At 39.7% G+C, this 18916-nt stretch overlaps 1 protein-coding gene and 1 long non-coding RNA gene across 2 annotated transcripts in view; both read left to right on the forward strand.

The window, feature by feature from the left end:
- LOC140223863 (uncharacterized) overlaps nucleotides 1–8145 on the forward strand; it is a 96650-nt gene extending 88505 nt beyond the window's left edge. The window contains exon 3 of the long non-coding RNA XR_011899152.1: nucleotides 8025–8145. This is a non-coding gene — a long non-coding RNA (uncharacterized lncRNA). The remainder of the gene's footprint in view (nucleotides 1–8024) is intronic.
- A 9-nt stretch (nucleotides 8146–8154) lies between these two features.
- mAChR-A (muscarinic Acetylcholine Receptor, A-type) overlaps nucleotides 8155–18916 on the forward strand; it is a 54492-nt gene continuing 43730 nt past the window's right edge. Inside the window, exons 1-2 of the mRNA XM_019058380.2 lie at nucleotides 8155–8417; nucleotides 8908–9229. Coding sequence (XP_018913925.2) covers nucleotides 8205–8417; nucleotides 8908–9229 — 535 coding nt within the window. The 5' untranslated portion in view covers nucleotides 8155–8204. The remainder of the gene's footprint in view (nucleotides 8418–8907; nucleotides 9230–18916) is intronic.

Raw genomic sequence — 18916 nt, forward strand, 5'->3', positions numbered from 1 at the left:
TCCATCGGTATCTTGGCAATGGTGGAGCTTTTAATATCGGGACTGCAACATTCAACTGTTGACTTACCTACTAGGTAGATGTTGAACAACGTGTCGGGTATTTCGTTTGACAAACATACCGAAGTTTGGTATTTTGCTTGGCTCATTCCGTCACCCAAAGCTCATTCTCTACCTAGTAGGTATAAGATGACTGTTGCTCCCATACAATTGTCCATAGGAAGAGTTAAAACCCCGAAAGTAGAAGTTTCCACCTGTTGCCAAGAGGGTAGTGGAGGATCTCTTGTCTCTGCTTCCAATGGATGGCGCAAAGATGGCCTGATACTTTTTTTTCTTAATTATCGGATTAAATCGATCAACGATATAAGAATCTATTTTAATTGAAGGAAAAGAGTTACTCACGAGAGAAGCATAAAAAGGCATACATAAAGTGGAACTAACGGAGAAGATGCAATTATTGCATCACAACGTAGGTAAGATAGTAAAAGATTGTTTGTGCAAAGCATTGCGAGTTCACGCGCTCCCGCAATCGCGCCTTCAATTCCGTGAATACGACACGGACATCCATCAAGTACGAATAGTTGTATCTCTGCGCCGCGCCGTCATCAACGCGCTTTCCTTTCCAAATCGTCTCTATTTCCATTTTGTATTTGTTCCGTTTATCTTATTTGTTGTGCTTCAAGGGCTAAGTGAGCGACATGGCCGGAAAAGAGAGAGACGTAACCGGGCCTAGTTTTTTTTTTTTTTAACTTTTCTCCTAAATCTGAACGACACTTCATTGGGAGCATAGAGCGGAGCACTGGGAGTTCACACCTCGCATCATCGCGCCTGCAATGTCGGAGATGCGACACCAATATCCATCAAATACGAAATGAGAAAGCGCTATTATGTCACCAAAAAGGTGAAACATTCGGGAAGTCAAGGAAAGGCAGGGTCCGAACAAAAAAGGTAAACTTAATATCATAAACAAGTATATGTATAGTAAAAAAAGTTTACCTTATTTCAAAAGGATTTATGAGGACATCAATTTTAAAATCTTTTTTAAACTCATCAGGAAAATCTGAGCTTAAGAGTAGAGCACACTTGTCAACAGTAATTTTAGAGCGAGCCCGTGTCTATTGATGACCTTGACCATTGAAGTTCTTTTTACAGTATAGAATCTTGATTATCCGCGATGATTGGGACTGGAGGCACTGCGGATGGTCGGAAATAGTGGATAATCCATAACCACAAACCGTGGCTGGAAAAAATGCACAATCAGAGAGACCATCTTTGGAATGAGTTGTGCGAAAATGTAATGCCATATATTAGGAAAAGAATACAATCCTGAGTTAAGAATAAATTTAATATTTTTTCCTATTGAATAAAGTATGGAAAAATCATTTGTAAACGAATTCTGGCGGATGTTCGGAACATAGATTTGCATTGAAAAGAAAAATGCAAAAGAAAGACCGCTCAACTCGACGACGGATAAAAAGATTCGCGGATAACCGAGGCGCAAAAAATTAATACCCTGCTGGATTTCCCGAGGGAAAAAATTAAGAAATATGGGGAATCTGTGGGAAATTTTATGTTTAAACCGGGTTTAACTCGAATTTCGACAACTCTGCCGGTAAGTATTAACGTTAAAGTAGAGGGACGAAGAGGGAGGGAAAACAATCAAACGCAAAGATAACACGGCTTTGTTATTGTGTAAAAAGTTGCGAGGCTTTTGTTTTAAACGACAGAATTACGGAGCATATCCGAGCGTCGCGTCCGTCGCCTTCTTCCGAAAATGTCTCAGTTAGTACGACGCGTCGCGCAGGCTGTTCGCCCCCTATTTCCCGGATTGCCCCGCGCGGGAAAAAAAATAATTCAGAGGATCGCACCACCAAGAATTTTTTTATGGCCTCGCCAGCGTGTGGCCGTGAGCGCGGGTGTGGGGCTCGTAAAATCTCGATGTTTATCGTTCATTCTGGTCGGTTTGTCTCGGTGAAATGCCGCCTTTTAAGCTGAATTATCTCCCTCTACCAGCAGTTGATTTATGAAGGAGGAAGATAATTGTTGGATGGGATTGATTAAATTAAGGAGTCGGCTCAAACCCTCACCCTCTCCCCTACCAATCCTATCTAAGATCTTATTGCCAACTCCAATTTTTAAGTTTCCTTCCGAGTCGGAGGATATCCGATCGATAGACAACGGATCTTAATATACGCTTTCTCGTTTTCAAACTTCCGCACCGCACAGTGGATCGAGTCATTTGGAGTGGTCGGACAAAATTCGGAACCTTTAAACGCTTAAAACTTGTTTATAAAAAAACTTTGAGGTTCTTAAAGTGGTTCCATTGGTTTCCTCTCGAAATTTTCTTCTCAAAGCACCCCTTGAAATTGAAAATGTGACAAAATAAACATAAAAATTTACTGTCTTCGTCAAATATTTCATGTCCGACCTATCTGATTGACTCAATCCACCGTTCATCGTCCTTAGCTTTTAGACGCACAACGGACTGATCATTGACATTTATAGACAAAGCGACTGGCAAAGAGGAAATAAAGAAAATGGAGCAATCCTATTAATGGGAACAGGTGGTTGCAATGGGCAAAGGAGGTTAGTAATACTCTAATAAACAGCACAAGAAACCTTGGAGTTAGTTCATCTTTTTCTCCTTTAGTTTATACTACTCCCCTCTCAAACTAAAAAATCCGCCTTTTTCGAAAGTCTCGATTTTCAAATTTTTTTCTTTAATTTTCAAAAGATTCAGCGTAAAGTAATAAAACAGAAATAAATTCAAATTGAAGTTCAAATCGCACGATATTGTATGTTAGGAAACCTTAAAAAATAGAGAAAAGTCAAGCAAGATTGCGAGTTACTTGATTTGAAATAAAGTTGTGCACCTCTGTCGTAAAAAAATTATAAAGACGGAAAAAATTATAATTATTCAGAGACCCACTTCATAAAAAAAGATACGTTTCTATAGTGTTAAAAACGTGATTTTACGATTTTAAATTCCAGGGTTTTACATGAGAAATACTGACACAATACAAGCAATACTGCTAAATGTATCCATCTCTCCGAAACTCCGTTCATTTGTAAGCTTCTAGTCCCAACCCTTTTCCGCATTACTGGTATGTGTATCATATTGGGTCCATACAAGAAGTTACTCGGTGTTGCTCATTTAAAAATAAACAAGTTCCGAACTTTTCAGACTTTTCTCGGCTTTTTCTAATTTAAGTTTTTAACAAGTTTTTATGTGCGCTTTTGGGTTAGCTCGTAAAAATGTTCGGTTTATGCACGCTGCTGTAAATGCTTCCACCTCGGTTTTCCAACTTTTTGTGTATAATATTGTTTTTCCTGCAACCGTATGAAAATGAAATTCAACTTCTGCTAAAGAAGTGCAGTAATTGAATCTTCTTCCTACGCTCAGTTTCTGGAAAATACGGTTTTACAAGTAAGCTGGGGCAATTTCTCGCTATGTACATGTTATCTATTTTTTTATATTTTTCTTTCTTTTTCGTAATGAAATAAGATCTCGGATTACAGGAATATTACGAACATGAAATATGATAGTAACGAATTAAAATTATTTATTTTATTTATTTTTGCCCCTCCTGATTTCTAAACTTCTTGCAAATATAAACGCATATCGACGATTAAACTGCCAGACCACTTATCTCGTTTGCGGTGTTTAAAAATCTCCGCTCCCATTTTATTTTTGTGAAAAAGAACAAACCAATATCATTCCTTGAAGTTTTCACAGATTTCTCTTCACACAGAGAGGAAAAATCACGGAGGTGTTTCAAGAATTGACGTTGAGAAGTTTTCCACCCAAAAAATGAAGTATGACAGGAAGTCTTTGACGTCGCAAACCGAGATACGTGGTTTGGTAGTTTCACCGTCGGTATGTTTAGTTAAGATTTGAGTGAAAAATAAGCGCGAGATCTTGCCTTGTAAGGCAAATTTTATAATTTTCGAAATAAAATTTTCCGCGAAAGTTTATTTTATGACATAAATCAATTCTCATACAGTTTAGCTACCCTTTCACCCTCTCTACCCTAAAAAAAATCTCAAATTGATATGCATACTAGAAAAACATATAAAAGAACCGACTTTAGGAGAACAAATCTTTATTCTGCCCTTTCTTCTTCCTCCTGCTTATTTCTCTGACTTTGCAATGTGGCAGCACATTTTATGGAGACTTTGCAATGTGGCAGCACATTTTATGAAAACAATCCGCCGAATTCCTGAGATTAGCTCCGTGAGTTCTGTCACGGCTTGATAATTTACCAAGAGGCTCCCAACACATTGTTGCCGGACGGCTATTATTCACGAATTCCTCAAGAAGACAACCCATTAAATCTTATGGAGGGGATCTTCGCTGTCCGAAATGGCAGCATCGACTCTAGAACCGTTGATTATTAGGGTTCAATTTACAGATGAGAAAGGCGCGACTTGCGTTTATGCAGCAGACGAATTTATAATTTATTTGCAGCTCCTCGGTGGATGAGGAATTGAGGATGGCTCAGGGTCGAACCGGTGAGCAAGTCCAGCGGGTCGATTGTTGAATGGATATCGAATGACCCCGATCGATAGATAGCATTGCTAAGATAGCTCTATCGATATCGACAAGCTATCGATAGATAGGATCTATCGATTAGGATCATTCGATAGTGATTCAACAAGCCCGCTTCGCGCTGGTAGAATGGAACAAGCCATATGAGTCTCGAGCGCAGCTTAGATGAGTACTACTGCCATTTTATTACTTCACCTTGAGTACAACGTATGTAAAACGTACATCATCGGGTTTTCATCCTTTACATTCTGAGCACCATCCAAATACCATGACAGGAATACCTAGTTTAATTTTGTGTTCGCAGTGCGTTATCCGCACGTATACTCTATTATTGCATCTTGATCGTGGAATATTATGTAGACTGGCACTATGCCAAAGAATCAGTGGAAATTCTCACTTTTTTGACGTCTTCTTTGAATGAAAATTTCGAAATTTTATATTTATAAAAATTATAATTAATTATAATAATTAAAATAAAAACCTTTGTACTGCCCCCATTAATCGTAGGCCATAATAATTGTTTTATCCGAATGACTTCGTTATGCTGAGCAAAAATAGTCTTGGATTTCGTAGTTTTAACTTGACGTAAATAAGGTAAAAAGAGACCTGTGGAGAAATCGTTTCCCTCAAATCATTATAAAAAATCAATATTATGGTAATTAGAGGTACAGCCTAGAAACACATTCGTTTTTTGTATACCTGAGCTCATAGATTTTATTTCCCCCCCCCCCCCCCCAGTTAATGTGTTCAAAGATTACCATAAATATACCAAAATAGGCAGAGTCAATTGTTTCGAGAGTTAGTCTACATAATCTCCCGAGGCTGGGATTAAAATAAATTAAAAACCATTCCATCAAATGACATTTAAGCCCGCTGATCCACACAGCTTAGTTTAATACCTTCATTTGCCTTCATTGCCCATTTTATTATCTAAATTAGGTAAATTAAGGTATCGTCTATCGTATTTTCAAGCTATCGGCAACATGGAATAAATGGCTATTGATTGCTGCGGCATTTGTTGAGTTATTCACTCGCCCAATACAACGGGGGCTTGTTAAACACGATTACAAGCTCATTTGCTCATGTTGACGGAAATCATTTTGAGCCCTGTTGTCGATTTTCGCGGAAGGGTCTGGAGCCCCTTTGGTGAAAAAGTGCATTTTGGAAACATCGGCTACATAATATAAAAGCACCATGTAGTAGTCCTCATCCTGAATAACTTCCCGATTTAATGATGCTTTCGAGTATTATTATCCAGTATGGGTTTAAACCTAATTTTCTGGTACCTCATGATCGTATCAGATAGTTCCGAATCATTCTTAGTGCAATTCGTTCCGCCCACTCGCTTTTTTCGCGCCTTCTACTACCAAGTTTCGTTCAGGATACCCCGAGATTCATTGATATTGATCAAAAGGGCTGATTAATTAATCAGCATCATTTAAACCTATTCATGCAGGAGAAATTCGAAGGCTGAAGGTTTTGAAGGTTATGCGTTCCTTCACAATAGAGGCAGCGAAATGCGATATAAAACTACGACGTGGCCACCAAACCAAGCGATGGCCAGAGGTACAAAAGTTTAAGCAACTTCATAAAGTGCAATTATAAAATGAAATTCTATGGAATTGTATGAAATTTCATGATTTTTCTTACGATTTTCTAAAACTTCTTGAATGGACTTAGTTACCACGAAAGACATAGAAATGGTAAAATCTTAATTTTGAAATTTTTAAACAAAATATCATGAGTAAAATTTCGCAGTTCCTGAGCCGATTTTCCAATAGTTGTTGAGAGTTTTATACGCAGCCCGTAAAAATTCCTCAATGTTTCGGCGAAACTATCAATACCAACTATAAACAAAGCCAAGAAAAAGTCGCCTGAACAAAAAATTCCCAGTGAGTCTCCTTTTATCCGGTGTAAAAGGCAACTTAGGTTAAGTTAGGTCATACCACTAAACTAACTTGGATGTAGTGCGTGGGGTATCATGCGGAGATGAAGGCGCGTCAAGCCGCGTGACAACTATCATTCCATTTCCAACTCATTTAATGCCGAAAATTCATAGAAATTTCATGGAAATTGAAATTTCACTTTTGTGTACCATAATTTTTATGGAATCTCATATTTTATTTATATCTAGACCACGTTTAGTAGAAAGGAACCAGGCCACATCAGCTATTGCCAAATTTAACTGGGCAATATAAGTTTTTACAAGAACACGGTTGTCCCATGAAAATTTTAAGGAATTTGCTTCGCACTTTGCAGAAAATTCATCGAATTTTGCACAAAAATCCCCAAAACCGTTTTTCATGAAAAAAATGCAATTGCCCAATTAAATTTGGCAAAAACTGATGTGGCTTGGTACCTTCCTGCTTAACGTGGTCCAATTCAGCTCGTGAAAAGTCATAGAAATATCATGGAGAATGAAATTCCACTTTTGTGCACTATAATTTTTATGAATTTCATATCTCATTTCATTCACATACTACTACTAACAAGTCGCTCTTATAGTGCTTTTGTGCGCTCTGCGACACCCAACCGCTACTGATAACGATCTTGCCAGAGCTCCTCCGGCAGATCGCATCCGACAAAAGGGAAATGGACGGATTATATTGGTGGAAGTGGGAGGTTACAATGAATAAAGGAGGTAGGTACACATTTGGACGTATTTCTACCAAAAAGACCTATGTGCAGGTGAGAAATATGGGGTGTGCTCGTTAGTTCTCTAGCCGTAAGAGTGAATGAGAATGATACAGCGCCAGTGACGTCAGCGGCAATGAAGGAGCCGGACCGCGACGGGGAGATCGTCGTCGGGGCGCTTTAACTCATGAGCCCTGTCCACAACGCTCTCGTGCGATGCCCGCGGCTCATGAATCCCGCATTCAGTTGGCGCTTAGTTCCGTTTGATAGAATGTAAAATCCCGCTTTTCCAATTCTTCAAAAGGAATCACGACCACTTTAACATTGCTTCTTATGCAGCTTTCTAGAGTACACCCCATATTTCTCACCTGCACAAGTGCACATAGGTCTGTTTGATAGAAATGCGTCCATTTAGGTACTTGTATTGTTCAAAACCTCTGATCCTCTGGCCATCGTCTAACTTTATGCTTTGCAGATCGCCTCCTACCGTTAGCTTTTCTGTTTTGCAAATATTTCATTTGGATTGCATTTTGCAAAAAGGAACCACTAGCATTGCCATGTTGCTAAGATTGTGCAACTTCTTTTGTCTTGGAGGAAAAACCCGATTATCTATTCATAGTTTCTATTTTACTCGCTAAAAACTGTAAATTTAAGACAAAAATTACCATCTAAATTTCATAATTTTTCACGATTTCCGCAATTTTATTGCAAAAGATGAAGTTACACAATCTTAGCATCATTGCAATGCCAGTGGTTCCTTTTTGCAAAATGCAATCCATTTATATCTATGGTCAAATTCTGTTGGAGTGGAGTTTTCTGACGATGCGTGTTGCTTCTGTTTCAGGGGAAGGAGCGGGAGCCATGTTATGACGCGATGAGGTGTCGTCGCCCGAGGCACCATGTAGCCGGGGCCGGCGACGAATAAGACGCGGGGGCGAGAGGAAGGGGCAGGGGCAGGGGCAGGGGCAGGGGAAGGGGAAGGGGCAGGGGTGCGGTCGAGGGGTTCGGAGGAAGAGGAACCAGGATGCTGATCGTGGACTGGAACTCGACGACGACGACGACGCCGGCGCCGCTGAGCACGACCACGCTCGAGGCCCTCAACATCACCCTCGAGAACGTCAGCGTCCTCGTCGACAACGCCTCCGCCACCGCCAGCCCGGAGCTCCCCACCTCCAAGTTCAAGACCGTCCAGGTCGTCATCTTCATCATCATCGCCACGTGTCTCAGTATCATCACGGTACGTCGCCAACATCATTATTTTAATCTTAGTCACTCATCCTTGAAATTTTGTCTTTGTCGGCTGGACATTCATAGAATAGGTTAAATGACGAAGTGTGATTTGTCGGCCATACGATTCTAATTGGTCCAATCGCTCCCGGCCATAGGGAGATTGGACAAATGAGAGTCGGGTATGAAAATCTTGTCATTAATTTTGTAAAAATGCAACAATTACAACAATTTAAGCAATTTCAGCAAAATGAAATTGTACAGGTTCCTCAAAAAATTCTTTTAGACTATAATAAGTTTTATTTTCAATTGGGGAAGGAATATTTTGACGGAACCTTCCCTGGTCGAATGGATGGTCGAATCGAATACCGAAAAAGGGGCGAAAATCAGCCCTTATTGTGGGAGGCTCTTTGGCAATAGCTGATGAAACTTGGTTCCTTCCTGCTCAATGCAGTCCATTAAAGTCTTTATTTCCATCTTTGACGGGTTTCTGGTTTCAGGTGGTGGGGAACTTCATGGTGATGATCTCGTTCAAGATCGACAAGCAGCTGCAGACAATTAGCAACTACTTCCTGTTCAGCCTGGCGATGGCGGACTTCGCTATCGGGCTCATCTCGATGCCGTTGTTCACGGTTTACACGCTGCTCGGCTACTGGCCGCTCGGGCCGACCATCTGCGACACCTGGCTCGCGCTCGACTACCTGGTCAGCAACGCCTCCGTGCTCAACCTCCTCATCATCAGCTTTGACCGATACTTCTCCGTCACCCGCCCGCTCACCTACCGCGCCAAACGTACCACCAACAGAGCTACCTTCATGATAGGTCAGTCAATCCGCTTTTTCACGCTTTTCAGTACTCGTCAAATCTCAGGCCCTGTCCACACGAGCGCAGTTCGCGGAACTTATTCCTCGAACTTCTCAGTTCCCGGAACTTATTCCTTGAAACGAGGCATGCTGTCCACACAAGTTTGCCCGAACTGGAACCGGAACTTCAATAAAACTATACAATTATCGCAAAATAATAGATTATTACGGCCGCCAAAGTAACAAAAATAAGTGTCAAGACATGTAAAGGACGTAAATAACAAAAAAAAAAAAAAAAAAAAAAAAATCACATCAAAAGAAACATATATAGAAGCTCGGAGTACGGGGGAAGTTCCGGGTTTTGGAGGAATAAGTTTTTAGCCCAACTACGTAAAACTTGTTCCGGGAAGAAGTCCCTCGGAATAAGTTCCGCGAACCGCGCTCGTGTGGACAAGGCCTCACACGGCAGGGCAAAATCCGCCCAACATAGTTAATAGACGGTAGCGTTAAGAAACGCTACCTCAGCCCAAAAGGACAAATCATTATGGTGTCATTTGCCGCAAAAAGTACCGATCAATTCGAGAAATTAACGTTTTGCAGTAATCCAAAAGTTGAGGTTGAAAAGCATGGTACGAAACAAAGAAATACGCGCCGAATTTTTCCCTTTACTCGAGGAAAACCAATCTCGAAACGGGAGGTCTGAAAATTGACTCTGAAATAAGATGTAAGTGTTTACATGTAACATTAGTTAAATAGCGAAAGCTCGAATAAGGTCATGCGTGTAATGTAACTTCCGTTGGGCATTTGATCCTTGTTCAAAATACTCGTTAAAATCTCATCTGGGGGTTGAATTCAATTTCGCACTACTGTCGTAAAAATCGTTTTCTGCGTAATATTATGAGGAGAAAAATATGACTTTTTTTTATAGTTTGGATCTTGTCTGATGACCTATTTTAGAAACTACTGCTTTTTGTTTGCTGGTGTTGTTCCTAGTCTTAAAAGCGATTTACTTCAAACGTTTACGTCATTAATAATAAATATTATAACTCGAAACTTTGACTCAATGCCTTTGCAAATGTTAAAAAGTAATTAGCATTGACAAATGAAAATCAATATTTACGACCCCAAACCTGTTTTTTTTCCGCGTGCTGGAAAATTTGAGCTTCAACCTGAAGGCACTTTTTGCCCTGCCGTGCCACGATTCACTTCATTTACTGAAAACTCAAAACACCTCGTATGTTTGTACCGTTAAAGTCAACTTTAGAAATACATCACGTTTGGTTGAGAGAAGATTTGATAAATGAATAATTTTTCCTCGACGTTTCGGCAAAAATTCCAATGCCAGTTGAAATAAAGCTGAAAGGAAGTTGACTGAACAAACAGTTTCCCTATGTGAGTCCTCTTCTTATCGGTATAAAAGCCAACTTAGGTTAAGTTAGGTCATACCACTAAACTAACGCGGATGAAGTGCGTGGGGTATCATGGGAGGATGAAGGCGCGTCAAGCCGAGTGACAACTATCATTCCATTTCAGACATGAACGCCATGGACGGGACTAATTGTAAATCTTCTTTAACTTTGACGGAAAAAAGGGAAATATCAATCACAGCAGATGAGAGTATCAGTATTTTGATTTTTTTTTCCGAGAGTGTGCATTGGAGGGCGTTCGGGAAAATTCCATAAATATTTAAACATAGTTCCATAAACGGTGTTTTGTCAAAATTTTTGTGCCTAAATAATCAGATAAGTTTCGAAGAAGTTCTAAGTTGCGCAATGACGTGATCTGGATAAAAGAAGTCATTTCCCACTCGGCAGAATACAGAAAAGATGAAGATTGAAATGTATTTAAAGAATAGAAAACTTTACAAACTCCCAGATTTCAAACAAACGATCCAGAAAAGAACAACTATTAGATTCAGGAGAGCTATAAAGTTCTCTCATAAACACCATAAAGTTTTGCACGATTTCCAGGAAGTTGATACTAAACGAATTTCAAGTTTTCCAGCTTTCCGGTGATATTTTCTTCCTTATTAGTGTTGGAGAGAGAGAAGGGAGGTAACTCGCTCTAGTAGGCGGAAGACTCGGAGCAAACTTTGATCGGGGAATTATTGAAGCAACCATCTTGCAATGATTAGTGTCGTTGCATCAGTGGTGTCAGATTTCACAAGGAAGGAGATTTTATCAGAATTAGGGGGCTGCGGTACAATCACCTTAGGCGCTTCGCGCCTTTAACATAAGAAATTTTAAATTCATAAATAAAAAATTTCTCGTAAGCTCATCATAGCAACTTCATTATGAATCGAACTATTCGAAAAACTTCCTCTCGTTTTTTGAGTTTCTATACCGTATTTTAATTTAAATCTTGATAATGCAACGTGAAGTTGCCCGTGGCTAAAAAGGGATCATTGTATATAAATGCGGACGTAATGAAAACTTTGACCCTAGGATTTTTTATTCGTTATTGCAAACGCAAGAGAGGAGGGAAACTGGGTTCGATGGTGTTCAAAAGGTAACCCTTCGGTGGGCACATTGCGGTCTTTGAGCAGCAATTTTAGATTTTCGCTCCGCACGGGCAGAAGAGCTGCTATGAGCACTGCCGTGCTAAGGAAGAACGCCGTATGAACATTAGAGATTTGCCAAATTGCCTCCGATAAAATTTTGTTTTTAGAAGGAAATTATGTATATTTTTCTTAGACATTCTCTGATATCTAAGATTAATCTGCTAACAATGTTGCCTGAAAAATTTGAAGAAAAATATTCACAACTTTCCCAGTAAATTGGTATTTTATCAACGCCAACTTAGCAACGCCTGAAGGCTCATACGGGGTTCTTCCTTAGCACGAAAGAGTAGGCCAGTACCTTTAGTATTTCTCAATGCGGGGCTCTGAGGGACACAACTCGCACACAAGAGAATTTTCTCATCTCTGGAATATCTGGATATAAGGCCCGAATCCGAGGGTGTAAATATCTGCGGTAACGTCCGATTGCCGTGGTGCGCTCAGCCGTGTTGCCGATATCAATCGGTCACGCTTCGAGTATTTTCCCGAGCAGCCTTGATGATTGCACACGGATCACTTTTTTACATGCACTAATAAGAAGAGTATTTTACAATGTATTACAGTGTTGCAACGTTTCTTCCCTACAATGGAGAATTTGCATGCAAATTTTTAATTGCTTCATCTGAAAGTGCTTAAAGAGCTGATTTCACAGTATTTTTTGTAATTTTTTTCTGATATGGGAAATAGTATGAAAATAGATTTAAAAGTAAGAAAATGTACCGCCTATTGACGTCATCTGGCGAAATTTCTCATTTAAGCACATGTATTTTAGCAGATTAGATAATTTTGTCATATCTTCTCCAACAATTGTTCAATTCATGAACCAGGGGTATCCTCGTGTTCAGTTCACTCAGTAGTTTCTAAATTAACACGAAATTCATCAAATTTCAGACACCTTCAAATTCTCTATTCTTTGAATAATACAATTATTTGAACGCAAATCGTTTGTTCCTTCGATTATATTGGCAAAATTGATTTAATTCGATAGGTAATTAGTCTGAAAAACAGCAAAAAAAAAACAAGTACCAAACTCAAAGTCAGACCATCACTGTGTGTCGCAGATGGCTGATCAAAGCTGAGGCAACAAAGGGGGACAGAGAGTGATTTCCATGCATATTATATGATCTTGACATTCAATGTTGGCCTTTAATGATCATCTCGCCACTGGATTGCGATATGGTCTGTTCTCATTTATTTGGAATGCAAGAAAAAGTAAGAAGAATAAGAACTGAAATGAAAATATCGTTTCAAAATTAAATGTTTGACCTTTCTGAGAAATTAATGAAACGTACAAGTTCTTAGGGGGTTGCATTATTTTCCCTTTATGGCTAATTTTCTCTCTGAATATCACAGAATACTAGCATGCATTTATTTTTCTCTCGAAAAAATGGATCGCATTTAGCAAAAAGGTACCAGCGCGATTACTGTGTTGTAAAAATGTTGCTTCTTCATAAACATCTAAAAATCTCTAGGGTTAGCAAATAGGTAGTTTTTGCCTCCCACCAACAAATTGTCAATTTTAAAGGAAAATAATTGTGTAAATTTTAATTCTTTACGCATATCAAATATTTTTAAAAGGAAAGAAAAAGTCGCATGAGTTTGAAAACACCATAATTGCGCTGGTTCCTTCATGCTAAATGCGATCCACATATCGACGGTGTAAGTCGGCAATCGTATAACTCGGTTTGCAACGTCGCAGACTTCCTGTCATACTTTATTTATTCAACGGAAATCTACTCAACAGCAATTCTTAAAAGCTGCCATGCTTTTTCTTCTCCGCGCGAAGAAAATTCTGCATAAACTTCAAGGAATGGTGTCAATTTGTTCTTTTAAAAAATAAATAAATAAATAACCCAGACGCAGAGATTTTCAGACACCAGATTCGCAAACGAGGTATGTGATTGCGAACTTCCGCCGTCTATATGTTTCTTTTTAAATTTTGAATTCGAAAGTTCGGAATAGAGCCCCGCTTTGGCCAAAACATGCACTCCACTAGGCCGTGGTGGATAAGAAAGGCACTCGTTCACGGTTCGTTTTGAATGGGTGATTAGGGGGGGGGGGGGGGGCTCAAAATAACTCCTGTTATGTAGGCAACCCGGGAGGCGTAATCGTAACTGCTGCACGAGCAGACGTAAGCGTAGGAGTTAAAAAGTCTGTTTACCCGCGCACCGCTAATATCGCTTCCTGTCGCTCCTCCTTTCCCCGCTCTTCCCCGGACTCGCTTCTTTTTCAACTTCCCATCGATTCGGAAATTATGGGTAATCGGCTTTTCGCTCCGTGTCCGCCATGTTGCCAAACGCCCTCACTCCCCAGGGATCGTTTGCTTTTGATTTTTCGCTTAAAGCAATATCGGCTTTCATAGACCCATTTAGTGATTTGTCATTCGACGTGATATCAAACCCCTTGTAACATTTTTCAACGGAAAAATCGCGATTTGTTGAAATCAAGTTGCAATTTTTTTACGATTTTTTGGCGATAAAATTGCTAGGATCATCAACGTCCGAGCGATTATCCTCAGTCCTGTCGTCGCCCCAATTATCTAACTAATAAAATCGCATTCGATAAAATCGAAACTTTATGTCAATTTATCACGATTTTTTGTTCGATAATATTGCGATAAATCGCCGTCGATAAAATTACATTTCATTGCAAATCTATGCGATGAAATCTCAATTTATTGCAATTTTATCTTCGATAATATTGCGTTAAGTCGCCGTCGATAAAATCGCTATTCATTCTCCGATCAAATCGCAACTTATCGCGATCTCTGCTACTTGGGACTCTTGGTTCAAACAAAGAAAAAAACTAACTTAACTTCATGTGCGAATTATTCATGAGTAAATTGCGTTAATTCATTAGAATTTAGTCATTGACCGGTAATAAATCTATTAAAGACTCATTAAACTTGAGAAATTTCGATTGTGAGAAACACTTGGACGCATTTTACCACCTTGGCGCAAAGGGTGCGAATCAGGAACAAGGTTCTGTGTTTGTTTACATTTCAACACATTCAATATTTCGAATGACGTAGCCAATAAATCAGTCTATTGGACACATGGATTACATTTTGCAACAAGGAACCACTATTTCTGGCCCATTTTAGAAACAACATACATGCTACTGGTTTCCCTATGCAGATATGTGCTTTTTGGGAGAGCCGAAATAGTGGTTCCTTATTGCAAAATATTATCCACATATCGACGGTGCAAGTCGGCAATCACACAACTTGTTTGCGGTGTCTGAAAATCTCCGCAATTATGTTATTTTTTAAAGGAGAACAAATGGACATGATTCTTTGAAATTTTTGCAGAATTTTCCTCGCACATAGAAGAAAAATCACGGCAGTTTTAAAGAATGGGCCTGTTGCAAACTTTTGCTAGAGCAAAACTAAGAGTTGTTTCTTATAGATAATGCCTCAAAAATCACGATGAGCGCATCGGCAAACTCTGAAATGCACTCATAACTTCACAATCTGCGTAAGAAATTTGCGGTTTTTTGAGCTTCCCGCTTCAAAAACGATACTACGGCACAGGTGAACATTTTGTAAGAGGAGTCGTTCCATCGTCGGCAATAATCATCATAGCCGACACCAATCCGCCAAAACACGTTTGATGGGACGAGATAACACCTGAACTGGATTAGACCAGATAACAATCGGTGTGTTAACGTTCATATTTTCCACGCCCGAATGGATTGACCTTGAACTGTCCTTGAATTACGCGCGGAACTACGTGCAAGCGTCGGCCATGATGAATATCGCCGACGATGGAGCGACTCCTCTAACAAAATGTTCACCTACGCCGTAGTATCGTTTTTGAAGCGGGAAGCTTAAAAAAACGCAAATTTCTTACGCAGATTGTGAAGTTATGAGTGCATTTCAGACTTTGCCGATGCGCTCATCGTGATTTTTGAGGCATTATCTACAAGAAACAACTCTTATTTTTGCTCTAGCAAAAGTTTGCAACAGGCCCATTACCGTTGAGTAGTTTTCCGTTTAAAAAATAAAGTATGACAGGAAGTCTGCGACGTCGCAAACCGAGTTATGTGACTGCCGACTTTCACCGTCGATATCTTCTTCAGTTCGCAACCTCAGTCACAACTAAACCGCGTTTAGCAGGAAAGAACCTAGCCACACCAGGTATTGCCAAATGCAACTGCTTTCTGATTAACGTGGTCCAATCGTCCCTTTGAGAGCGCATGACGTCCGTCATGGGTAACCTTTAGAGATCCCTGGCAATCATTAGATGAAACGACTGCCTTCAATTTTTCGAATCACGAGCTGCCCCCCCCCTCCGTATCCATCCTCACGGATTGCCTCGTGGCAACGGAGCCTTCCGATTCGGGTTTGTTTGCCTCTCGCACTAACAACACACGAGCGATCGTCATCCGATTATTGTATAACAGGCTATTATTGGTTCCCTGCTCGCTGCGCCTGCCGTACTCGCAAGATGCAAGATTTCAGCTGTGGCGAAAACTTTCCCCGCTTGAGGCATTGATCCCCCCCCCCCCCCCCCCTATAATCGCTCTAAGACTCTCGGCCCGCCAATTTCCTTCAATAAAAGTCATTTTTCTGATTTCGGCTCTAACATTTTAGCCCCGCGATTGTTTTTCTCCCAGGAGGCTGTGAAAATAAAATATAATGACAGCGAGTTCTCCCTGTTTCCTCGGACTCCTAGGTTACTTTTTAATTTCACCCTTCTTTGGTCCTTTGAGCCGACCTTCCATCCCACTCCACGAACTGTCCCGTATTGTCAATTTACTCTTAAATGAAACGAAAATTGAAGATCATTCTGCTGCCTCTCGAGAATTGTAGGAAGAAACTGATGGTTTTCGGCGTGTCTTCTTAATGGGTCCGTTACACGAGGGGTACATAAACGAATAAACCCGCCTCAAATGAAGCTGCCCAACACTTTCTCATATGGTTAGAACTTGGGAGCGACGAAGTACAGATTCACTAGAAGAAAAACACATTGGATCTAGAGTCCAGACTCTTGAAAACATTGACAAGAAAAAGGACTCTTGATTCAATCAGATTTAAGCTTAAATCAAAAGGAAATCCGCTCAAATTAAGAGGCTTGCTTCTTGATTTAAGCTTAAATCTGATTGAATCAAGAGTATTTTTTCTTGTCGATGTTTTTATGAGTCTGGACTCTAAATCCAATGTGTTTTTTTTTCCAGTGTTGGCTCCAAGAGCATCCTTTCTTTGGAGTTAGTTAGATTCACTCCTGGGAGCGTTTCCATCTTCTTTGGCAGTTGATTTCATCGTTAAAAAGCCTGAGTGTCTAATCTTTGCATACGAGGTGTAGGTGTCCAGTTATTATTCCAGGACAAACCTAAACAAATACTAACTCTGTCAGGGGCTTCTGTCAGCTTCTAAATTCAATACATCAGCGAACAACGAGACAACGACCCGACTTGTGAACAGAGACTGTGTATTTTAGAGACACCACATTGATATCTTTCCTGTATTTTTTGCTCTAAAATGATTATTGATTTGGACACATCATAGTACATCCTATGAGCAAACTTAACCTTAACTTCTCTCAAATTTAAAAAAATTAGAGATACCTCAAAGTGCGTTGATGAAGGCGCAGAGATACAACTATTCGTGCATACTGAATGCCCATGTTGCATGTGCAAAATTGAAGGCGCGATGACATGGCACAAGGCGTCAACTCGCAGTCCTCTGCTATGCTGCTGATGAGTTGTCGTTCAGATTCTGCAGATTAGTTAAAAAACGAAGCCCGAATATGTCTCCCCTATCTTTTCTCGCATGCATACTGCATACTCGTTTTTCTTTCTTTTTTTTTTCAATTTCAATCGCATGTCTTCTTTTTTTAGGACGTATTTGTAGACCTGTATCTGAAGCTCGTATGTACCGACACCGTAACTCCCGAAAAAGAGATAGTAGAGTCAATTAGACCCGACTTGGGATTTTTAAGAGTAGAAGTCAAAAAAATAATTCCCTGACACTAGATTTGTTCTTTTTTTCAATTTTATGTCTAATTCTTCTTTTGGGATTTCAAACGGAAGATGCCACAAAAAAATCCTTGACATTCGATTCTTTTCTCTTTTTTTCTCAATTTGATATGAGCTTTTTTGTGACGTAAAATATTATAATTTATTTTTCAGGGGAAACATTATTAGACATTTTTTACTTTCATTAAAACAAAACTATCGTTGATTTAAACATATTTCTTTTTCTTGTTTTTTTTTTTATTTTTTCTTTTGATAAAGATTGGGCCTTCAAATGAATTCGATTCTTCTTAGTTTCGTCCTACCCAGTCGAGCGAAAGTCTTCAAACTACAATCAAACGCTGCGTGGAGAAGAGACTTTTACTGAGATCGATATTTTCCCATTTTAAGCCATGATGAAGAGTCGATTATTGTGCTGTTCGTCGCAAACACCGTGAAAATCGATCCTTTTCCATAGGTTTAAATGACAGACTCCTCGATTAATCGCAAAAGCTCGACAAGCCTATGAAGAAGAATGGCAGAATCCTCCCCCTAATTTCCTCTTTCGCTGCCGCGTTACATCCGTCCTTTCACTTTCCTTTCAGTCTGCGCCGGACGTGGTCAAGCTCAAGCTGTCCATTTTACTTCATCAACCCTTTGATTTTCTTTCGGCACACAATTCACGTATGATCCCCACGCGTGGATGTAGTTTAATGTAGTTTCAAAGTTTGAGACTTCCGTCATAGAGCGGTGCCTTCTAGCCTGTTCCTTTGTTATACTCCTTTGTTCCAGAAATACGCCCTCTGGGCTTTAAACTCGCTGCTGCTAATAAATGCTGCCACGCTAAGTAGGAACGCGGAATGAACATTAATGTCGCCAAAGTTCCTCCGGTTAAGTGTCATTTTTGAGAAATGTTAGGAGTATTTTCCCTTAAAATTTGCATACACTCAGATCACTTAATTAGTATTAAAATTAGTTGAAAATATAAAATATAACATAAAAAAGCCGTATTAAATAAGTGAAATAATATGAAAACAAGTAGGTATAACTGACGAGAAAGTCACTTGAATAATAAAATATTTTAATATCCTTGCGTACCTCCTTGCTTTCCTCTCTACCCTTTTCCTAATGTAAAAATACCCATAAGTAGAACTAAGCATACCTCTATGGAATTCTGTATTATTAATCAATTAT

Source organism: Bemisia tabaci, chromosome 2 (genome assembly GCF_918797505.1).
Source record: "Bemisia tabaci chromosome 2, PGI_BMITA_v3".
Taxonomy (NCBI): domain Eukaryota; kingdom Metazoa; phylum Arthropoda; class Insecta; order Hemiptera; family Aleyrodidae; genus Bemisia; species Bemisia tabaci.